We start from the raw sequence: 25,648 nt of genomic DNA, 5'->3' as shown, positions 1-25,648 counted from the left end.
CAGTTAAAAATGTACTGATTCATGTATTTTTCCATTAGAAAATGGTTATTTCGGGGCAATTTTTTGAAGAATTGAGTTAGACTATAGAGTTTTAACATAACCTTGACAGGAACTACTAACCCGCAGGCAAAAAAGAAAATAAAGACTTCCATCTACTAAGAAGCATTGCAAGAATCTGGGTCATTGCTATGCAGCGATGTGTCACATATGGTTTTGGGTAGAAAAAGGAAGTGGACAACCTGCTGGCACTGGCATATGTTTTTGTCTTTCCTACAAACACAAGAACATTCCATGATCTTCACACCATAATCATTCAGTAATGTTATGAGCTGAAATGTAACTTAACAAATAAGTCATCACACTACATATGTGTTATCGAAGGGAGCATATAAGTCTATTTTTGTTTCTAATGGCAATAAAACATATTTTTTAGTCTTGGAGAGTACACTGACAGCAGAAGAGTTTGTATGACAGGTACTTAACATTACATTTTTGCAAGCGCAGTTTAGATTTTGCATTAATTATTCCTCTACAATAATTAAGTACACAACCATCTAATAGCCTATTTTGATTTTTTTTCAGTCTTTTGTTATTAGCTTTATCTTTATTTTATCTAGGATATACAGTTATATGATATTACACAAAATAATAACACAGAATAGTTATTGGCCTCCATTTTTCATATTTAAGTATGACACTCATAGACATACCTTGGAACACTCCAGGTTTCACCCAAAGACTGTGGGTGAAGCGCAGCTTCTTTGGGTCTCCTGGTCACAAAGGGGAAACTCCGGGTCGGGGAAGCAGCGTGCCTTACTCCCCAACCACTTCCCCATTAAAAATCACGTGTGGGACTGCCCACTGATGGCGGGACCACCAACTGACATCAGCAGGACCTCCTACCTGCATACCGCAATGGGGGGCTCTTGGTAGTTGTATCTAGAAAGTTCTAAGGGATGCTCACTCTCGTACAACACAATACTATTTACATAATAGTGTGGTGTAGTCTTACCTAGGCCTATGGAGACAAGTCAAAGGGGAAGATTTCTCTGTTGGGCAGTCGGGCTCACCCATATGCTGCTACCCCATGGACTGGATAGGGAGATCAGATTGGAGGTCTGCTCAAAGCCATCATGGTATCATTGCCTGGTGTCATGTATCCTTGAAAGGCTTAAAATCATACCTGGGAACTTCTTGGCTGACGTGGGCGGTCCCGCAGACGTCGGTGGGCAGTCCTGCTGACGTCGGTGGGGTTCCCGCTGATGGCAGCGGGAAACACCCCCATTTAAATAAAAAAATGGGGGGGACTGGGGCGTGTCAAGACCCCGCTCCCATGACCCGGAGGATTCGGGTGTTGACCCGGAGAACCGGAAGAGCAGCGCTCACCCGGCAATCTCCGGGTCAAACCCGGAGAGTTCCCAGGTATGCTTAAAATGTGATATCATATCTGACTTTGTGACCTATTATACACACTAATGTAATTTAGAAGAACGATAATGTGTTTAATTTGCCTAATTTAATTGATACATATCATTTCAGTTGCTTCTAAACACATTATTGTAACTTTTACAGCTGTAGAATACTGTGACACACTCATTCGGCTCAAATATCCAATAACCTCTGTCAGACTAATATTTTTTTATATATATTATGCAATGTTAGTTAGTGTTATTCTACTAACAATGAATTTATGCCAGATACAGACCACACATATTGGATTTTGACATCAAGTCGTGTAAACTCAGTCACTGTTAAATCAGTCCTGCTGTACAAAAGTGAGCTAACAGCCTGGTATACAAAGGGTTAAGCGAAAATATTTTGATAAACACATTAGAGACTTCTCTTGCATTGTCACGAGGCTACCGCAAAGTACAAACTATTTTTGTTATTTTACGCCTGCATTCTGCTCCTTTATCACAAGATGTCAGGATGTATACGGTTTTTGGTCTATGTGAAATAAAGAAATAAAGAAAGAAATTACACAGGTTTAGACAAAGCAAGTTTTTTTTTCTTTCTTCAGGAAGAACTTTTTTTTTTTTTTTTTTTTATCCCAACAGAGAAAAGCAGTGCCTCCTCTAAGCAGCATACAAATGTGATGAAAACGTCAACCAACAACAGAGAGAAGGTCTGCGGGGAAGCAAAACTGCTGCAGGCAGCCTGTGAAAAGGAAGCATAGCCAAAAACTCAGACATTTAGATATTAACAGTGGATTTTGGTGGCCCTCTTAGTGGATTGTGCATTGGCGAGTCTTTAAAAAAAAAAAGGAAAGTTTTGTTGCCTTCGCACAGCTTGGAATCACTATGGCTGGACCCTGTTTTGGCTTTAAACCTTTGCTTTTTGCCGCATTTATACTCCTCTGTGATGGACAAGGTGGAACTGGAGGACCCAATGGTCATTCGTGCTATGGAGGCTTCGACTTGTACTTTGTCTTGGACAAGTAAGTCTGAATTTAGCATTTTGGCACAACTTACGGTAAAATATCACATCTAACACTTGCATTTCAACCTTTTTACACTTAGGGGTCAAAATTTTTAAAAAGTACCAAAATAGCATGACCTAGTTCTGAATTAAGCATGGATATTATAAATATGTCTAATGTATCCGCAATCTTACTGTATTAAAAGTAGTTAATAATTTTGCAACTATTTCTGTATTTCGGATTCTTTGTCCTTTTGAATGGTATTGCTTAATTTTTAAGCTATACTTAAACAATGAAGGTTGCCTGACTCTAAGGTAGTTTTATATGGAAAAACAGATTTTTTTATTGTTTATATAGTTGATGACATTTGTCCAAAAGGCCAGATAACATGAAAAAATACTCTTTGACGTGAGGCCAGTTAATGCAGCAGCTAGTGTAGCACCTAAACTACCTATGGTGACACCTAGATGAGGTCATCTAGGCTCAGCCACCATTAAAATAACCAGTATATTAATAAAAGTCGCTGCTTTAGAGTTTTATTTCTTAAATTAAAAAAAAATGTTTGGTGCATCTGTATTGCAGACCTTTACATTACCTTTTTTATTTAAAAAAAAATAAAGTATTCAAACACTAGTTAAATTACACAATACTGTCTTGAATGTACCCAGTGATGGGTGCCCCCACTCCAACTGTTCCCCTCGCCCCCCCAAAAAACCTTGGATTCAAAAGAGAGTCCAGATTCATCAGTGGGATTTTTCTATTTCAAAAACATACTCGGAACAATCATATTAGATTCACTTTTAGTCCAGCTGTGAGACTTGTGGTAACCAACTCCTGGATTCCCATGAGGTACACCACATTGCTGGGGGTGAGACAACATTGACCAAACTTCTAACCATGTCCTTTAATGGCTTCTTGAGATATAAAGCTTATTCTAGGTCATTGCTGACTGGCTGTGCTCTGCATATAGCCCAAGGCATGGAAAGAAATAGCTGAGCCAGCTGTTTTCCTTCTTCAGCTGAGAGTACGTTTGGGATAGAGCCACCGAGCACTGCATTGACTTGCCAGATGCGCTCCTGGACAACTTCACAGAAACTTTGTCCTAAAGCAGTTTTAAAGAGGATAAGAAATAACTAGGAAATAACTAGGAATTAACTACATTTTTGGGCAAAGATGCATTTGTTAGTTTGAATGCTACAGTTAATATCACACACCACAACAGCATGTTTGGATTGTCCTACGCGACGCAACGTTTCTGTTCAATATAAACTTGTAAGACAGAATCCAAACTCTTGGGATCATGGTAACCAGTGAACTCAACTGGGGATCGGGCAAATCATTTTAAAGTTGATGTTTAATGTTTAATACAGAGAGCTGGAGATATCATTAGAAACTTCAGCTTTTCGGCAAAAGAGGCATACGTCTTAGAGGGCGCAAAAGAGTTGGTCTTTAAAGCTATGAAATAAAATCGCAGCACCTCTTCTGCTAATAATCTTGCGGTGTGGGTTTGCAACATTGAAGAGTGTTTGTCTACATGCCATGGGACAGTCGTCACCGTGTCTTGTGACATCACTTGTGGTCCGTCTAAGCCTGTTTCCACCAAAAAGTTAAGACTTTAACTCTATTTGCCAAGCTCTATTTAATATACAAAATTAGCAATTCACTGCTTAAACATTCAGTTTAGAACTTGTTATATCTGGGGTGCCTTGGAGTAAGAATATTATTAAGGTGGAGGTCAGAATGTTAATAAAAAAGCTTTTTAATGATTTTTTTTTTTTTAGTAAGATCACTAATAAACAAAGCATACTATATATAGTGATATAGTTGGAATAGTCTTGCAACAGACATGGTAGAAAGACAACATAGGTGAGATGTTAAAATAATTCTTAGAACTTGCATGAGCTTATCATGAACGCAAATAAATGTATGCTTTTAGATTGACTGGAGAATTGTGATACTTTTTTAAGACAACCTACCGGTTGAGACAATTATTTTTTGAGCCAATCTAATGTTATAATTGATGTTTGTACTACTGCGTACCAAAGTAAACAGGCTAAGATAAGCAGATCCACAATATAAACGCAGCTTTGCAAAATCTGAAGATTAGATTTTCCGTGGAGTCGGCCAGTAAATCTATTGTTGACTGTACGAGTAATTTGACAACCCCAACTTTCCAATCACTTTCCAGAGCTTTGTTTCCAAATCTTCACTCTTGATTGCCAATGTCACATATGGACGAGATCTAGGGTTATCTCAAGATTACATGTTCCTTTTAAATGTTAGGAGGATGCAGATGTTAGCAAACAAAAATTGCTTACGTGTGATTCAGGGAATGAAGACAATGTTCTTCACTCTACGAACCTCCTTTAATTGCGCATGTGCTAATTACAAGAATTAGAGTATTATGAAAAAAAGCAACACAAGATCAGTCCAATTATAATAACACTCCCCTGGAAGAGTACGAATGTATTTTAATATCAACGGGCGCAACAGGCCCACTTTTCGTAAGTGACATTATATCCCAACGATAATTACTTTCATCTTCCCCTTCACTATGGGAATAAGAATAAAGAGCCTCCCTTCATTGGATGGCTACCTTCCTGAGCATTATATGTTCTCACTTTTTCGCTGATCAATACTGCCAGAATACAGAATGAATGCATAATACAACATTCCTTTGGACTGAATTGCAAAGCTCTTGACTCTTGAAATCAGTTGCAGAACAGAAAAGACCATATCTTACACGTGCAGACTATTCCAGTTTCTTTAGACAGAATGGGTCCAAGATGTGAAACCTAATCTTTACCCAAATCTCTCTTTACGTAATCATATTGTGTTAATTTACTGAGCTGTATTGTGTTTTAATAGCAGGAAACAAAAAAAAACTTGATTTGGCTATGAGTTTTAGGTTGCGAGCAGAGTTGCTTTCACCAAAGTTGTTGAAAGGTGGAGGTAAAGGATAGCTAAGCTTTGTTGAAATGGGTTAGTGAAGAAGTTAGTGCTGGAAACTCAATAAGTGGTATTTTTGGGGATTAGATTGGCACTATGGCACCCTGTGCATCCTGTGAGCAACAAACCTAAACTTGGTGAATTAAAGCCTCAATTCTTCCCAAAATTGCTGTCTTTGTGAATCAACCCCAAAGACCCAAAGCACTGACATGCAGTTTCAAGCTAAATGAACACTAGAGTCCATACCACAACCCGAAAATAATCCGTTACCAAGAACCAGTGTGGTTTTTAAAGGATTCACTTATTTACCACCATAAAACGCTTTTGTGTTCATTCATCAGAATAACACAGGTGGCATATAAGTTGGTCTACAGTATATACATTTTTTAACATATTTTTGGAACTTTCAATTAATCCAATAACATGCAACATATCAGTCTACAAGGTATATGAAAGCTCAAGCAGGCTCAAACATGATGAGAGGAATTCATCATGTTTCAGAGCTAAAGCTCTACAGCTGTGAGGTCATTTTTTGAGAGGACGCCAAGTTAAATATATAATTATGCCCAAGCTAATCACTGACATAAACCATTCAGTCCGCTCTCCTTCCCAGTGACGTTCTGCACATATCATCTGCTCACCGCTGGGGTTTACAGTTTTAAGTGCGGCCAGCATTGGAAAAGTTAACCCCTGCTCTGCTTGTCCCGTCAAAATGAAATGATGCAGTGGGTCCAAAGGCACAGATCAGTGTTCACATGTCAGACTTTGTCAGTGTTCTGTTGTGTTATGAGCTTGGACTTGAAATGCAATTTTAAGATATTGTCACGGGAAGTAGAAGTAGGTGGTGTTATATATATAGATGTCATATAGTGAATGACTAAGAGCTAAACAGAACAGAGTGTGATAAAATAGAGATTGAATGAAGCAATATGATGCTACTGGGCACTAAAATAATAACGACAAGAGGTCCTAAGGATAATGAACCATTATTCCATAATTATTAGTAATAGAACGTGTTGGAAGGAATGGTTATATGAAACAATAGGAAGGGTAATGGAGGGGGTTCTGAGAAGCTGTTGGAGAGCGGGCAGTGCCATGACACAAGCCAAGCCAGGGACAAGCCAGAAACCTGAGCTCAGCATGCTGGGCTGCCCATGAGCCAGTTTGGACTTGCCCACCAACTACAAAGAGTCCTCTTGCGCACAAGTGAGGACCCGAAGAGAGAAAGGGGAGAGGTATTTTAACCAGTTCTTGCAGCAACCTTCCTGATGATTTGGGCTTGAGACCACACAGAGTCACCCAACTCTAATATACAGTCAAATAAGGTGTTATAAAGAGAGGTTAGACATTTCTAAAACTTGTCTTTAAGGCGGCCTATGCTCTAAACCACTGAGACAGAATAATAACTACTTTTGTACATTCACCCGGTATAAATCAACTAAGTAAATGATTGTCTTCTGTTCCACCTGGAGTTAAAATTCTACCCACATACAGTCAGGGCCGGCCGAAGACTTAACGCCGCCTGGGGCGAAGTTTAAAATGCCGCCGCCCGCCGACGCCGGGGGGGGGCGGCATTATCTACCCCCCCCCGGTACTTACTCTTAAACAGTCCTGCGGCGAGTCTCCCTGTGCTGCCACGGTGCCGGCTTGTAATGCTGAGCGCCGGAAATTCGCGTCACTTCCGGCGCTCTGCATTACAAGCCGGCACCGAGACCGAACAGGGAAACTCGCCGCAGAGGAGAGAGAGGGGCGCCGAGCGGGTAAGCGAAAATCACTCGGTGCCCCTCTCTCTCCTCCGCTTCAAAAAAACCAAAAAAAAACCGCTTGGTGCCGCCCCTTCTGAAGTGCCACCTGGGGCAATTGCCCCAGTCGGCCCCATTGTAGGGCCGGCCCTGCATACAGTAGGTCTCCAGCATGTGCAACTATCCCTTTAAAGCCCCATGAATATTGATTACCAGATGTTGGAGTTTTGTGATATAAGAAGGAATGGGAAGGATTGGCAGTCTGGTATATATCACTGTGCTGGATACAGATTAATCAAGCCTTAGCTAAACTGATCTAAGCTAAACTGCTGAGCGTATGTGACTGATGGATACCTCCCAACTTCTACTTCCGAGCTTGGGAGGTAGAGCATCACTCAAACTGCGCACACAATTCTGCGAATGGATTCTCCAGTGTGTGAAATTGGGACCGCAGGATTGATGACTGACTGAGCTGTACCTCTGTCTTGCAAAGCGAGACAGAGGTAGAGCTCGGCAGGACAGTGGGATATAGTGGCAAAACCGGCACTGTTGGACAGTTGGGATGCATGCTGGGAGTGGGACCAAAATCCTTCTCTGGTAGAAAAAGTCCCACGTCCCTACTTGCTTAGAACCTTACTTGAGATCTTCGTATGAGCTTTGGAAGGAACATATACTTTAATTGAAAGTTCAAAGCTATAAATAATGACTCACGGCATCATAACATAAACCCGGCATCTTCTCGGTGATCCAATGTTCACTTAACAAGCCTGTTTTCTTAGAAACATAGAACTATAGCATTTGACAGTTTTGCCTATAAGATCCATTCGGTCTATCAAATTTTTTCTAATGTAAATACTTACTCCATCATTGCCAGTGCGCAGAAATGACAGGATAAAAGTATGGACCCATCAGAACGCTGGGGCCCTCAGAACAATGGGTCCCTAGAGCAATTGCTTTGTGTGCTCCGCCGTTAATCTGTTCCTGCCCATGGAACTCTTTTTTGGGGAGTGAGTATAGCAAGCATGAACTTTAGAGGGCATGAGATGTGGTCAGCATAGTTATTATGCTAACTTTGCGACCTTTTTCACCTAGCTCAGCTTTTTAGGGGGTAAAATAGTCCTTTCCTAAAAATATCTCTAAAAAAAAAGTTCTAAATCAGCTCAAAACCAACCAAAAAAATGTAAAGGCAGTTTTAATAAATGAATGCCAAAAAGCTGCGAAGACTTCATGAAAACAGGGAAGGATAATAGTTTTAACTTTTATGTGTCAGTAAATAATGACTATTAGTCCAACAAAGATGTTTTCCAAAACAATTAATTTTCTTAATGGCCACCCATGTATTCTGCACTGAAAGGTGGAGGTTGTTTTCTGATATGGACAAGTGCTTTCAACATACACACGGCCCCATATGGAACAAGCTAAAAACATCTGGCCTGTTACTCTCTAAAGAAAACATTTCCAGAAAACCACTGAACAAAAAAACAAGTTGTTGCGTCACCTTGTTTTTGTTTTAATTAGGACATAGTACCGCTTGGTGCCCCAGATTTGGAGACAATCAGGATATTAAAGCGGGTTTTTAGGTTTTCCTTTGGTAATGCAGTGGTTAATGCTTGTTAACGTAGTCTCTGCTGGAACACTATTCTATGTATGATACAATAAAGCCATAGACCTCTTGATCCTGCTACCCTCCAACTTCAAAGCACAACCTCTTACTAAAGCTCCTTTGGGATCCCACCCTGACCCAGGTTAAAGAATTTTCTTCATATGTATGTTAAGCGCATCCATGTGTGGTGGCTATTTTACAGGTTTTTCATGAAATATGGCATCTCTATGTGTTATGAGAACATTACTTTGACACAAAGCAGTCTTTTTCTTTATGAATTAGGTAAGGTAAGTAGTATCACTGAACAAAGCCAGCATTGTGATCTTCTTATGGACTGCCATCAAGCTATATTCAATAAACTCTGATAAGCTGTATCACGCTAGAACTGAGCACGTTTCCAAGGGCTGTGCAGAGACCAGCAGGGTTCTCTTAAGGTGAATCTTCACCAGGTTTTAAATTAGTAACATTTTACTTGGGCGGCCACTTTTTGAACTTCAGTCAACGCCCAAGTCCATATCAATCTGATTTTCATTCTATAATCATAATGTTGTGCTGATCTCAGCAGAATTTATATATTAGCAAATCTTTCAAAATGAAACGTTTTTCATTGCCCACTGGAATTTTCAGAAAACAAGGTGTATATTCTGATCTGCAGCTTCTTAACTGATGATGCCAGCTGTGACGGGAAGAGGTGTGAGCTACCTCCGCTATCTTACTTCCCTACTCCTGCATCAAGACATTCTTGCGTTCTCTCTCCATATCAATAGATAGAATTTTGTTAAAACCCTCTTTATTGATCCAGGATCATTAATTTATCTGCAGGAGTAGTTCACTGGTTACACTTTTTCAAAGATTACAAAAGCAAATTAACAAATGAACAAACATGGATTCACTTAGGAACAGCACAGATGAACTTTCTAAGTGGCTGTCTTTCTGGCACTACAATTGAGCCTTCATGGTGGCTTAAAGGCACTGGAAGTATTCAATGATTTCTCACCAGAAGTTTGGACCAAATGCCATCCTAATGTGCTCTTTACACCATGCTAAGTAACAACCTAGTTTGCATGATCTGGGAAACAGGGGGGCTTTGGCAGCTCTGCATTATGTTTGTTTACATTTCAAAACAGGGAGTGAAACAAATAAACAACTAAACTAGAATACAACGCATCTTTCTGTTCTTCTTTTCTCCCCCAAAGTTACTTTGGTTTGGAAATTTTTGGTGGGTATGAGTACATCACAGTGTTCTGCAGCCCTAGACCTCACAGTAACGTGTATGTCAACAACAGAAAGTGTGTTGATATGTTAACTTGCGTTAACATTACTCTGTTTAGAAGCCCATTATAAACAATCTTCAATACATCACTGGTACACAGTACATTAAAAAAGTTGTGGAAAAGTCCTGTCCCCTAGCCATGCCTCTATTCACACTCCTTAAAACAAACATGTTCTTCTTGGGCAATTGGAGACGTTGGGTGGTATGGAACAAAGGATTCCCTCACCTAACACCCAAGAAACGCTGCACAGGGGCCAGAGCCGCCTGGGGTGTCTGGACCATGGGTGAGCCAGCACTCACCCCGTTGTGTAGAAGGCAGTCTGGTACCTGACAGAATTGGCATAAAAAGTATAAAAATAGACAGAGTACACAATTTTGGGGGACAAAGGGCTCCTTGCCTGTGGTGGACCACTATGACCGGTCCTGATGCGCCCCCCCGGAGGCTGTGGTCTCATTTTGACATATGTTGATATAAACGTTTCTCCGAGGAACTTCAGCAGGGTAATTTCTATTGCCTTTACTGCTATTATTAGCTTTTTATTTACACCGGGCTTTAAAGGGGAATTAAGAGGCTACTGCAATCTCACCCTGACAGGCAAATACATTAGGAAGAGAGGGCCACGCTTAGTGTTTAGAAAGCATTAAGAAAGCTGTCACAAAGTTTAGACTTTGCGTATTTTAGGATCGGTGACTCATGCATTCTATGGAGATCACTTGATAAATAGACCCTTAAGGATAGATTATCATAAGAAAACAAAACTGGGGTACTGAGCAATATTTTACCTAAAATGATGGTGTTTGACACAGTCCAAGATTTTCCTCTAAGTATAATATTACGTACAATGCTGTGCTATGCTTTTTCCTGATTTATGACCATAAAATGTACTAGATTTACTCGCTCTAGAACGTTATTTGCAATGGATATTTCTTAGAGCTGTAAAGAGGCATTGAGGTTGAAACTTAATACACAGTGATACACAGTACGTATTATTCATATAACTGTCACAAAAGGGGTTGTTTAAATTGGTTAAAACATAATCGCAGCTGATTCCATAGCGCTTTACAATCAGAGTCGGCAGGATAAAAACGTAAAAATCACAAACAATAACAAACTGGCACAAAAGTAGAAGAGGTCTGTTCTCTTGAGAGCTTACAATCTAGACGATGAACCAGCCATGGCGAGGAACAAGGCTGAATCTGCGCATGAGCTGAGACTCAGATCCTCGGAGGCATGCAAGATACCGATGGAGAAAGAGGAGGAATCACTTCCTCCATTTGTGCCGGCTGACTTGTGTCCCTCTTACTTGATAAACTGGGTTGAACCATGCATTTCTCTGGAGTCTAGATCAAAGCCATAAGGGTTCCCAAAGAACAAAAGCTGCAGAAAAAAAGAAAGAAGGACTTCTTGTATTTCTTTCCACTGATTATCTCCATAACACAAAATGTTGTCAACTTATACATAACAATATGTTAGTAGAATTGTTAAATCAATTTATTGATATACCGTATTTGCTCGATTATAAGACGAGGTTTTTTTCAGAGCAAATGCTCTGAAAAATACCCCTCGTCTTCTAATCGGGGTCGTCTTCTAATCAGACCTCAAATAGAGGTCTGATTATGAGACTAAGATCCAGATCCCCCGCACCGCTGCAGGGGACCTGGATCCTCCTGTCTCACCCCCCCCCCCCCATCATAAACACTTACCGGTGCTTCCTGCTGTATTGCCGGGGCAGCGGGTTGACGTCTACGCGATCCGCGTAGACAACGTCCGCTGCAGCCGGAAGGAGGTGTGGCTAGCAGCGGGGGTTGTCTGCGTCCGTCGCGGATACCTTCCCCGACTGTCAGAAATCAGAGTTCCCCGCACAGGTGCCGGAACTCTGATCTCTGACAGCCGGGAAAGGTATCCGCGACGGACGCAGACAACCCCCCGCTGCCAACTCCACCTCCTTCCGGCTGCAGCGGAAGGAGACGTCAACCCGCTGCCCCGGCAATACAGCAGGAATTTGGAAGCACCGGTAAGTGTGTGTGCGTGTGTGTGTTAAATGGGGGACATAGGGCATTTCTGGAATGCCTTATACCCCTATATGCCACTCTGGCACTTAGGGGGTTAAAAGGCATATTATGGGGCAGAGTGGCATATAGGGAGTTATAAGGCATTTCAGGAAGCAGAGTGGCGTTAAGGGGGCATTTAATAGAGCACTCTGCCTCCTGAAATGCCTTATAGAGTGCTCTATACAATGCCTTTTAACTCCCTTAATGCCACTGCCTCCTGGAATGCCTTATACCTCCCTATATGCCACTCTGCCCCATAATATGCATTTTAACCCCCTAAATGCCAGAATGGGATATAGGGGTATAAGGCATTTCTGGAGGCAGAGTGGCACATAGGGGGTCAAAAGGCATACCATGGGGCACAGTGGCATATAGAGGGTTAAAAGGCATATCATGGGCCACAGTGCCATATTGGTGTGGCAAGCCTGGGGGCAGATGTGCGTAACTGGGGGACAGGTTGGAAAATACAAGGAAATAAAAACAAAAAAAATATTTTTCTCAATCATAGCTTTTATTTAAAAAAATAGTTTACATGAATTAACATTTACTGGTAAAACTTTTTTCCTTTAGGGTCGTCTTATATTCAGGCTTTTTCTTTTTTTCCTAAGTTAATATTCAGATTTTGGGGGGTCGTCTTATAATCAAGCAAATACGGTATATAACGCCATCAAGTTACCAAATGTCCTCCTTTTCTTTCTATGGCTAACAGGGTACAACTCTTTATCTTCTAGATTGTGAGATCATTTGAGCAAGAGCCCTCCTCCCTTTTTGTTCCTGTAAGTCCAAATTGTTATATGATGCATTGCTCGTTATGTCCTGTTTACCAGTTGTACAGTGCTGTGGAATATGATGGCGCTAAAAAAATAATTATAAAATTGAACAAATGACCTGGTTGTGTGCCTTGAGAAAGACAGATATTGGAAAAAATGACTACTGCAAGGATTATTATAATAATTTAAGTGTAAATCGATATACACTAAATTGAAGTTATAACGTCTACTGTGGAGCAAAATATATTGTAATAATGATGTAATGTTCACTTACATCACAGAGACATTCCATACCAAATCACTATGCATGTAGTTCTCATTTAATATTATAATATAATAATTGGCAGTGTCTCTAATCACTTTCATCTGATTGTTATGCAAAAGAGACATCATTATTATACCATACTATATGCTTGTTATATCCCAAACAGCATTTGATTAATTAACTTACAAACTGCAACACCAGGGACCCCATGGACCGTTAGAGAAGGGGTAATATGATTGCTGGCCTAGGTCGGAGCTAAGGTCTTCCAAGCAGTCTTGGAATACCCAGTGTTTTTAAAGTGGGTGAAGGGGGGATCTACTTCTTTTCCGCCTGGTTCCTTCAGGACAGGAATTGTTCCCGTCCACCCACCGCTTTTTTCTTGGGCATTGGTGCTTTTTTCTATACTCTTATTCGTTTTGTAGTCTCAGCGGTAGAGGAGTTCTACTGGAGGCTGTGCCTAAATGGGCTTGGGGATCCGGTTCCAGCAGGTGGCTTATAGCCCCCTCTGGACTGGGACCCTTCGTTTACAGAGATGAGAAGCAACTGTTTGGCTCAAGGCAGCTGGTGGGTTGTTTATGGTTAAAGTTGTATGTTAACTCTGGCATGGGAATATAGTAAAGCTGCAGTCATTACCCTTACCCACATCAATGACTCATGACTTCATTTCAGGGTGAGTGGGTTTAGGGGTTGTGGGATTTAAAGGCATTAGGCCTCAGTGAGATACATATATAATTATACATGTTCATGATCTTTTACCTTTCTTTTACGTGGCCTAATACTAATACAGTACCAAGCTTATTGACAATTTTATGAAACGTAAAAACAGCAACATTTTTCACTTGGTGACGACCAATGCATTGATTCATGTATTCAAGTTCTCCTTAAGGTGGGAAATGCTGACACTCAATCCAGAACTGCGAAGACATCCATGGACATAGAGTATAAATATAAAAGTATTTATTGATTTATGGTGTTGACACAAAACACCATGGGGACAAGGAAGACAGCGGTAACTAATGCGTTTTGCTCCTAGCAGTGCCTACTCATAGACCATAAAAGCGAGCACTAGGCGCAAAACACATTAGACACTGTTGTATTCCTTCACCCTAGGGCGGTCTGTATCCTGACTGTTTATGAGTTAATACAGACTTTTATATATTATTATTATATTATTATATTGGGACCTTTGGTGCATAGATGACTTCACTGTTCTGTACTCATTGCCGTCAGTATTCTCCACCTTCAGGAGGACTTGCACTGAGGATTTATGGTATGCACCTTGGAATTCAGGCTACAGAGAAGGTAAAGCATTATTAAAATTAGCTTTATTTGTATGAACGAAAAGCCTTTCTGTCTTATCATATCGTACATATTTTAGTCTGTTGGCATTTTAGGGTGTATTAACTTCCCCTTAAAACACACACAAGCATGCTTAAAAGAAAACTTTTTCCATAGGACATTACTTTGGCCACAAAGTTTGAAATAGTCTTTGGAAACTATAGCCCATAACATCTTTCCACTTTTCACACCACGCTGAAATCATTAAACCACCATGGTAACCAGCCACAGATTCATCTAAATCTCAGAATTATTATTTTTTTTTTATCCATCTTGCAAAATTTTGTAAATGCCTCCGGGAAACTAAACAGCTAAAACTATGTAGGTGTGTTTAGAATTATCCAAGTGTCCAAAACAGCTGCTTGGGCAGGGGGCCAAAAACATTACAGGAGATTGGTCCTTAAGGCCTTAAAAGAACCAGACAAATATATGCCATAAAACAGATGCTGAGTGCTATTTCATATGGGATGTATGTCTATTGGGTTTCCTGCTCTACAAGTTTCGGCAGAACCTTAAGAAAAGGAGCAGAGAAGGTACCATCGAACACTGTACCCGTATAAAACTACAAAACAAGTTTAAAAACAGAAGGCTTAAAGCCTTAAAGTGGATCTGTCATCCAAAAAAAGTACAGATGACAGGCTCCATTGCAAGTAACCATGATATATTAACTATACATTGTGCGTATACATATATATATATATATATATATATATATATATATCCACCCAGCACCATGTATCCTTAAAAAGCAGAGCGCTAGGATATCACAACAAGTAAGATGGCCATGTAGAGGGGCAGCTGGTGGCACTGCCCTGGAGTAGGTCTAGCGCAGGACTAAACGTAAATAAATCATTGTATCTGGTAATTCTTCCTACATAAAGAAAGTGTAATGTTTGAGATATAATCCTCTGCATGCATTCTGATTAAGCAGTGCAAGATATGATTACTTATCCAGTGTATGATGTCATTGTAACTGGATCACCAAACTATTAAGGTAAATGAGCAACAGATGAGTTCCTTGAAATCGAGAAACTTACATATTGAATTAGGGATGGATTTGCTACAGATGAAATATCAACCCCTTAGTTCCCAGATAGATGTTCAAGTTGGTGCAATGGAAACACTGTGTAAAGCATATGGTGGTGCACACTCTGGTTTAGTATGCATTTCTTTCCTTAGTTACACCTAAATTGTTTTATTTTGTCATGGAAAATATAATTTGATGTTCATTAACTACCAAAATTCCATAGCAACTCTTGGAGCTCAGCCTTTAGAAAGTATATTACACTTCCACCCATACAAACCCCTACAGAGAACAGGAGGATTCATTGTATACCCAACCAAACTGTCATGCATAAAATATAATGGGATAATCCTACAGCACGTTATTGTACATTGTTTAAAATATAGTTTTCATATTTCAAAAAAGTTATTCATGTAGAATTAATTAATTAGGAAATTAATGGTATTTATATAATAATATTTGCAAATAAGTAGGTGAAATTATACTGTGTCAATATACACATATGCTATAAGACAAATGTAGCTATCATGGCATTTAGGTTATTTAATTATTTTATGTATTTGTAGTCCCACACAGTGTTAATTCCCACACACACACTCCAAAATCTTGTGGGAAGACTTTTGGGAAAGTTTTCCACAAGATTTTTGAGAGTTTCTGTGGGATCTTTTTCCTATTCATCCAGTAGAGTATTTGTGAGGTCAGACACTTATGTTGGATGAGAAAGCCTGGCTCGCAATCTCCGTTCCAGTTCATCCCAAAGGTGTTCAATGGAGTTGAGGTGAGGACTCTGTGTGGCCGGTCAAGTTCTTCCACACCAAACTCACCCAACCATGTCTTTAAGGACCTTGCTTTGTTTTGCAGCACTATATGGAAAAAAAGTATTGGGACATACCTCGAATTAGTGAAGTCAGGTTTTGAGCTAGGGCCATTACTTCTAGTGAAGGAAAATCTTAATCCTTCAACATACCAAGACATGTTGATATGCTTTCAACTTTGTGGGAACAGTTTTGCCTGGAAGATGTGTTGTATAATATATATATATATATATATATATATATATATATATATATAAATTTTTTAACATTTATATATATATATATATAGCTGCAAAGGGGGGACCAACTACATATTAATGCCTATGTATTTAGAATGTGATGTCATAAAAATCCCTGTTGGTGTAATTTCCAAGACAATATTTAGATTTATGATGCAGATTTAAAAGGCTACAGTAGCAAATCAGCCTCATGCCCACCTGTGTTGGATTTTGTGCCTTTGATTTTAATCGAGCACCATCAGTCTCTTTTATATCTTATTGAAACTTGATTGAAAATCTATATGTGAAAGAAAAACTAGGAAAGTGTTCCTTAACAGTGACTATTATTTAATGTTCTACACAGAAGCTAATGCATGTAACATCTCAAACCACTTCTTCTTACTAGCAGTATACATTCTAAATGGTTTTCTCCCCAGTCTGTTTTCTTGGTCTTATAGAATAAAGTGATTTGATAAGTATGAGATATTGTATATTTGGCTTTGGATAGTTACATCTCAGCAGAGATTACATTCAGACAAGTTTTACACTAGTTATGTGCCCTCTGACATTGTATCAGAATCTGGTATACTCTGCTTGGGCATTTGCCAAAACAATTTTACAGGCTGAATACCGAGTGCCCATCTAATTTCCTGATATTTGTGTTATTCTATCATACACATACCTGGTGAAATGCAGCTTCCCTGAGTCGCTGGGTCAGTTTTATCTTACTCCAGGTAGGGGAATGCCATTTGGCCGTACCCACTTCCTTCATACTACCTGCAATATCCCCTCTTACTAAATGTTTCTGGGCTAGCCCCACTCCATATGCAGCTAGCCCCATGCACTGCTAGCTCTACCTTCCCGTATGACTATGCTTGACCCTTCACAATGCGGCTCCCCTAGAAGAGGAAGAGCTCCATGTAGCCAACCCTGGGAAGTTCTCAGTAATGGTCATACATCCACTTGATTATGGAACTCGATCATAAATGGTTGAGTAGAATTGCAGAAGAAAGAAAGTGGGTTAGGCGATTGTGGATTAAACATTCCAGTAGTTTAGAGGTCAAAGAAGAAAGAAAGGACTGACAAGAGAAGCAGGCATTTTGTAGCAATTCTACACCAGGATGCCAAATTAAGAAGTACTTTGATGGCTTTTTTGTGATGACTGGATCCATTTTCTGCACCTTTTCTGGGTCTTATTTATAGTATCTCTGTAAATGTTTTTTGGACGGGACTAGGTAGTGCACGTTATACATAAGCTCTGCCACTTGGCTGTACTTGCACTCTGGTCTGAATGTTGTCACCCCTTCTCTGGATAGGACAGTAGTTAGAGGATGTTTCTTTCAAAATGTAAGCGATAAAAGCATGTTTAAAGAGGGGTGAGAACATGCCACTGGAAAGAGAAAGGTTTAATAGATGAGTTAGAGTAGTAGAGCGTAGTAAAGAGTAGGATATGAGAGGGAATGGTAAGGTAGGAGGACAACAGGACATCCAAAAGTCCATTAGGGGTGACAGGAATAAGAACACGCCAGAGCTCTGAAAACACCCAGATATGTCCAGATATGTTTGATACAGGTGGATCTGTATGAGAACAGGGTTTAAAATCAGAGCATGGCCAAGCCTTGTTTAAATGGTCAATGTGTTAAGTAGTTTGGCTGAAGATGTTCCCAAGCCATATTTGTTTAGCTAATGTGGGATATTTAATTTATTTTACTGGAAATAACTTATGTTTAAGGAAAATCTCAGAGTTTTGGGAAACATGAGACGTGTTAAACGTCTCACCCACACACAGGGACGACCAATGCAGCATATACAGCCGCAATGCCACAAGCCAAGGTCATGGGCTAATTGAAAAATGTTAGAAGAAGTTTTGATGGTTTTAAGCCATGCAAAGCAGAAGAGCAATTGAGACATTTTCTATGCCACTCATGTCATATACAGTATTCTAAACTCAATGTTGCTGAAACAACATATAGATAGTTCAACAAGTATAACTATTTAATAATAGTTTGCTCATACAACCCGAATTTTATGTTATGTGTGGCAATAATACCTTCTTTCAGGATAAGATTTTAGGAGACACAGATATTCTTAATTGTCATCTGCATTCAAGCACGGATTTCAAATGTTAAATGCCAGTGACGAAAGCCCCAACTGATGCCTGCGGGGGCCAGCATGGCCAGAGTGGGTCCTGACTGGGCTCCCGAGTAGGGCCAGGCTTTTTGGTGCCAGTTTTGGTGGGTTAGGGTTTTAGGGAAAAGTTATTTAAGGGGTTGTGACATGAGGTTTAGGGACATTTTGTAGTCACCTTACCTTGTGTTGTTTGTCCCGCCCTCCCTCCTTGTTTATTGGGGTATGTTGTATTAAGTTGGGGTACTTATGCTGTCACAGACGGGTGGGTAGCTTACAAGGCACCTAGGGGTGTGAATGCTCTGGGGGAGAGCATTTGATGGGAGGTTCCTGGCAGGTGGTGCTGGGAGTCTCAGGTTTGGGTTTGGGCATCTTGGTATGTCTGTCCCTGTGTGGTGGTTCCTAGTTTGCCTGGTAGGCTTTATGGTCTGTTAATTATTTATGTTTATAGATGTTATTTATTATATTTATGTGTTCATTTGGTAGTCTTTGCCCTGTTAACGCAACAAGGTGTTGGGCCTAAGGTTGCATAGCATTTATTAACCAACCGTAGCATTGGTTAATAAATAAAATCAACCCAAGTTTTATGTGTCTGTTGTTATTGGGTACTTGAGTCATGGGATTATCATCAAATCAAATGAGTATAATGTAATTAAATATCATTGAATGTAAAGGCATCATCTTCAGACTGTGTAGAGTTATTGTGTTTTGCACATAACTGAAGTCTTCATTAGGGACCCCTGTATGTTCTTTGATATTTGGAGAGCTGTTAGAATCTTGGGGGCTCTTAAGCATAGCAGGGACAAATTAGAAGATGGGAACCCTTTGGCAGCTTCGTAAAAAAGCAAATTTTTATTTATAATATATATAATGAATGCTAATGGTGGAAATTGAATGTCAAACAAAGATTTGCCTTTCATGTTGGTCACTCAAGACTTGACCTTCTTGACAATGAGCCATCTTGAAATAAAGGGCTAAATAATAAGCCTTATTGTCTGAACTGCACAACATCAGCAAAGTTATTAACAAAAAATATTTATTTTACAAGTGTTGTGGTTAAGCTCAAGATGTCTATTTCTTCTCTGTCTTTGTGACTTTGGTTCAGAAAACTCACTTATAAAAGTTCATTGGAGCCCCTAGGAGGAACACGTTGCATCTTATTGTACAGGATTAGCCTGGCTGCTCTTATTTCCTTGGTTAAACAGATTGCTTGAAGGAATTCACTGTCTCCTACTCTGTCTCTATCCTTGGCAGGAGAGAATGACTGATCTGCTCACTCAGCAGCTTTCACTTCATAATATTTATGGGAACTCATTAAATCCACATGATAAATTTCAGCTGTATACTTGGCCAACATGACTGCAATAAACAGCGAGTGTAGCGGATATAGAGAGGTCTGCGATTCATTGTCATGCTGATGGCTCTGTGGCCTTAAAAGTTTTTAAACTCTGAGGTCAGGAGGTAATTCTTTAAGTGAGTAAAAAAATACAGAAGTATTTATCATTCAAGGTAGAGAAGTTTCTTCGTGTAACCTAAAGTTGAATGCTTCCGATCGTATGAGAGAAGTAAAGTATATGTTTCTATAGGCATGCACAAACAGACGTCACACAAAACTCCCCACCAAGATAATATAGATTTTTATAACAGTAATATCCAAAATAATCTATATGGGACAAAAGGCCAAGAAATTTCAAGCATGCTGTCTATAACTTAACAATAGATCCAGGACCAACAGCCCACGCTGCCCACCAGCATACCTGGGAACTTTCTACATGAGCTCACCCTGAGACTCTTTAAACATTACCCCTTTAATAGACAATCATGAAGATTCTAGTGACTCACCAAATGTGTTGCCCAAATGGCTCTAATACAGGTCCTCGTGGAAACTTTGACTTGTCATTATTTATAGTATGACCATATCACACCATTATATCACACCATTGATCAAAATCTCCCTTGTTTCCCTCTAGATCTGGAAGTGTTCTACACCACTGGAATGAAATCTATTACTTTGTTGAACATCTGGCACAGAGATTTATCAGGTGAGTTTTCTTCTCAGCCCCGACTGCAATTAAGAGGGCCTTAGTAGTAAGATAAATTCGTGGTAGGCTGGTGAACCATCACTATGGCTTTCTATTTGTCTGCTCTATCATTTCAGTCCACAACTTAGGATGTCTTTCATCGTCTTCTCGACGAGAGGATCCACCTTAATGAGGCTGACCGATGACAGGTAAGAGCCAGATTTGTATAAAAGCCATGAGTGGCATATATCCATATAGATAAATATTAAATGGCACAAAAAGTTATGGTTAAGATTTGTTCAGCTATTGGTAAACATATGCAAGAAATACAAAAAAGGTTGGGAATGTGAATTTTGTATCAGGTATCATTTGTGGGACATAAGTAAGTCTACCCGGCAAACCCTACTTGACAAATTACTCAGAGATATATACAATAAACCGAGTTTATAGAGGAGGCGGGCATTTAATTTCCCTGATATCATTATATGATATATTATATGTACTGTATGTTAGCATTTCCTGCTATAGGCCTGCGCTGGTCCTGTATAATGCATAGTTAATGTCACCTCGCCAATTGTGTTGTGCAGGTACAGCGCAGCCCTATGGCAGGAGTGGTTCTCCAGCAAACTCCTGGGTTTAATAAATACTCAGAGAGCGGGTAGGTAAGAGGGAGAGATATGTTTTCATGAATATGAAGGGGGCATGCCAAGGGAAGGGTATGAAGATGATGGAGAAATAATTTTGGGTGGTTATGGTGATGATGTTTTGTTAGGTGGTCGATGGAGGGGGATGATTGTGGTTCAGTATGGGGTGATAATGGTAGGGGATGGACATGATGGTGGAGATGAATATGGTGATGATGGTGGGGGTATAAAAATAATGGTTTGGAATAATGATTGTCTGGGGATTGGAATGAATTTTGATATGGTTGGGTATGATGATGGTCAGGAAAGGCTCTGCACTTACACACACATCCATACATACACACGTACACACTCTTAACACCTTAAATGTACATCCATGCACACAGCCACTCGAACACCATACACTTACACATACACATGCACACATACATACACAGCCAGTCTAACACCTTACTATAGCGATCAATATATTTGGTATTATTTTATTACATACATTATGTATGTGGCGTTATCAGACGCAGGTGGAGCCATTCCATAAAGTTCCAAGGTATGCTTAAAAGCTTTGCACGAGTGATCACTGAATGTACCTTGTGCTTTTTGCATTTCTGGGCAGGATTTGCATTCAGCAAAATGTATCTCCTGCTAGGGATTTAGCTGGGGGGGGGGGGTTAAATACCGAATGTGTAGAGAGTCTAAGGAATCCCTCTAGGCATTTGTATCCCAGGGGAAAATGGAAATTCTTAAACAGAATAGGTAATGTATAGCTGCTACATTACACGACGCCAATTTACAATGTAATAATAAAAATAATAAATGTGCTCACAGAGAGCAGATCAGACTTGGCTTGGAGGAGCTGCGTAAAGTTCTCCCAGGAGGCGACACATACATGCATGAAGGTATTGAGAGGGTACGTAATATGACATTTATATTCATTACAGACTGAATGCTGAAGTGCACAGTTCCTTTAAATGTGATCTCATCCTATACTGTACATACCTGAAGCAGGTCACGTACCTTTTTATAAAACTGCTTATATATATTTCAGACTCAGGCCAATCACACTTTACATTTGCTGGACCTAGTAATGTAAGTGTGTTCGAAAAAGTGCTGTTGGCAAATAGTTGATAAATGATCTGCTTAAGAATTTAAAATATACCCTTTTTGCATTCTTCTGCAAGTATTTGGAAACAATTTTAATTTTAAATGCTAACGTTAAAAAAAAGATTCATTCTTGCATAATGATTTTAGAATTTTAAGTGTAAATCTGGCGACACAACTAGAAGTCTGTAATAATAATCATTGTAATAATAACAGCTTTTCACTCTCCTTTTAGGCAAGTGAGCAAATCTATCATGAAAGCAATGAAGGTAAGAAAAAATAAGCTTTTATTTATAACTATCTTAAACATACGTGCAGAATTAGGTTTTGGGGCAACCCTCTTCTCCCTCTATGCTTAAACGGTATATAAGATCTCCCTTGAGCATAAAGATATTGGGCGGTAGAATTTCCACCACTATGTGCCTAGTCCGTGTGGCTACCATTGTATTGTTGGAGCTGTGTTTGAGCTAAGGTTAGACGCGCAGTTTGAAATGTCTCCTGCACTATATGTAAAAGCTACGGCGGTGTCCAAGGCTTTATGAAATACAGACCTATTTGTGGGCAAGTATGTAGCGCTAGTGATTGATGCAACAATGGATCTTCCTTGATGGTTTGAGATGTAGTTTGAGAGCATAACAGTCCATCATTTCCAGTTATCTCTGCCATTCATGCTGGACACATGGAACTGTTGGACTCGTGGGTCCGTATATTATTTCACATTCCCCACCTACTCCTTGATCGCACTAAACTGCATTTGTATATGGTGGACACAACGTCAAATATTGTTCCTTTCCACCATGGCAGTATTCACGTGTACCAGGCCTATTTCATTGCCCTCCATAATGCATACTCAATGTTTGGTTTCGGATTTACCTATCCATTATTCAGTGCCAACTCAGCCTTTCTACACTGAAGGTAGAGTAATAACAGAAGAAACGTTCATATCGCCTGCAAATTATTGGGTTGATAACATTGAGTACCCGGCATGGACTTTACCGCTAACGCTCTGTGGTTTTAGCATGCTGGGTAAAACTTGCTTTCAGTTAACGAGACCATTTGGAGATAAAGTTAGTGTTTATTAGTTGTTTTCCACCTCGTGTGCTCGTAAATCACTTTTAAGATGTTCTGCTAACAAAATGCAAGCTTTCTTCCACAGGCTACAGGACAGCAAGTGTCATCATTGCTCTGACTGACGGGGAACTCCATGAAGATTTGTTTTACTATGCAGAGCGGGAGGTAATAATCCAAATGTGCAGCAAAATGAATACAAAAGAGGCAGCATTCTGTACAATGTAACATCGCTGCCTATCTGTTATCCCCTCATTTTATCCACAATGCTATATGTAATTGTTATCATCAATGCGAAGGTCTGGTTACCCTAGTTTAATGGACATTTAAAGCACCAGAAACTTGCATGACCTCTTCTAGACTGAGGAAAGGAATTCTGAAAATGAAGTAAAATCGGCCATGTTGGCAGCTGTTCGTCATCATTGTCACTTGTACATCAGATATTCCAAAGGGTTAAAATATATATTTACAGTCATGGTCCAACTCTAGTGATGAATCAATCGGATAACAGTTTTTTGACGCCAGATAAGAAGCTTAAAGTATTTCAGTAAGCTGCTTTTTCTCTAGAGGGGAAATGGTTAATATTAGCGCATGTATAATATATTTAAGGAGCGTGCCAAACTATTTGCACTGTTTATTCCGAGGCGAAAGCTGCCAGTAATAGGACACATTTTACCTAGTTTACCAAGAGCAATTTTGGTGCAAAGTTTTAAAAGAAGTCTTATTACCATAACAACCAAAGGATTGGTTCAATCAGCAGGAATAATCCATAGGGTGATTATACCACATTTTAACCGTTTCAGTGTCAAACATGTTTTGGCAGAATGGATCTCAGAAGCCTAATATAAGGGCCACTATCGGACACTTGGCACTCAGGGGGTTAAACCTTTGCACGAGCAAAACTCTTTACAAATAGACCCATTTGGAAAATTAGGGGGGGGACAAAATTCATTTACAAATCTATAAAAGCCCACAGCTAATTTCTGCATGTGTTGGACCGTGAAGAAGGCTAAATAGCATAACACGACATTATGTTTCAGCTTAACTTTTAAACATGTTCCAAAAAAAACTTTAAAACTTTAAACTCAAAGAAAACTGAACCCAAGGTGTTGGATCTGTTTGCAAACTCTTTCCCCCCCAAAACAAATATTGCTGATGTTTCAGCTGGTGTACATGTAAGACTAGCTTTCCTCAGCCATTAGATATGTTTTGTTTAGAATAGGGACAAACCTTGCAGTTTTAAAGTACATTTGAAAAACTCATTAGTGTTTGTACAATGCGAAAAGACATCTTAAGTATGAAGTTAACAGTCCAATTTTATTTCAATAAATTACTGAAAACACACTAATTTAAAACAGAGACGTTACTTTCACTGTAGTTAATAAACACTACAAAGAAACGTGTAGATCACCTAAACTAATTAGAACTAAAAAAATGTTGGCTGAGGAAGGGGGATGTGTGTGAGAGTGAATGTGTGTGTATATATATATATAATATAATATAATATAATAGTATATGTATACATATGTGTATGTTCAACTACATCGAACACCTTTGGGATGAACTGGAACAGAGATTACGAATCAGGCCTTCTCGTCCAACATCAGTGCCTGACCTCACAAATGCTCTACTGGGTTAATGAGCAAAAATTCCCACAGAAACTCTCTAAGATCTTGTGGAAAGCCTTCCCAGAAGAGTGGAAGCTGTTTTAGCTGCACAGGGGGGACCAACTTCATATTAATGTCTGTGTATTTAGAATGTGATGTCATACAACTCCGTTGTTGTAATGATCAGGTGCCCCAATACTTTTGTCCATATAGTGTATATATGTTTACGGTGTTAGAGTGACTTTATGTATGTGTGTGTGTTAGTGTAGCGCTGCCCCAGACTATCATCATACCCCCAACATCCTAATTCATTTGGATACCCAACCACAATCATTATCCCTAAACCACCATATTCATAACCCTCATCAACACCATTATTTCCATCCCCTAGCATTGTCACTCCATCCCCCGCCGTCTTCATGCTCCCTTGCATAACTTCTCATCTTCTCTATATAATACCCTTCCCTTAGCATGCCCCCTTTCATAGTGATACAATATTCAAGAATAGTTTTCATTAATTCATACAATTTAAAACAGGGGCATAGCTGGAAACCACAGGGCCCTAGGATGACGACCACATATTTCATATGTTATTGACGAGCACATGCTAAGTGG

The 25,648-nt window shown here is 39.7% G+C and overlaps 1 protein-coding gene across 1 annotated transcript in view; it reads left to right on the top strand.

Moving 5' to 3' along the window:
- The first annotated feature begins 2,300 nt into the window (after positions 1–2,300).
- LOC149300168 (anthrax toxin receptor 1-like) overlaps positions 2,301–25,648 on the top strand; it is a 66,555-nt gene continuing 43,207 nt past the window's right edge. The window contains exons 1-6 of the mRNA XM_089485581.1: positions 2,301–2,437; positions 20,566–20,637; positions 20,754–20,825; positions 22,086–22,167; positions 22,594–22,627; positions 23,515–23,594. Of these exons, the coding sequence (XP_089341707.1) occupies positions 2,301–2,437; positions 20,566–20,637; positions 20,754–20,825; positions 22,086–22,167; positions 22,594–22,627; positions 23,515–23,594 (477 nt within the window). The remainder of the gene's footprint in view (positions 2,438–20,565; positions 20,638–20,753; positions 20,826–22,085; positions 22,168–22,593; positions 22,628–23,514; positions 23,595–25,648) is intronic.

Source organism: Sceloporus occidentalis, unplaced genomic scaffold (assembly GCF_023333645.1).
Source record: "Sceloporus occidentalis isolate IW3139 unplaced genomic scaffold, rSceOcc1.0.p SCAF_26, whole genome shotgun sequence".
NCBI classification, from domain to species: domain Eukaryota; kingdom Metazoa; phylum Chordata; class Lepidosauria; order Squamata; family Phrynosomatidae; genus Sceloporus; species Sceloporus occidentalis.
The sequence above is the reverse complement of the archived record's forward strand: the minus strand, read 5'-3'. Positions and strand labels throughout refer to the sequence as shown.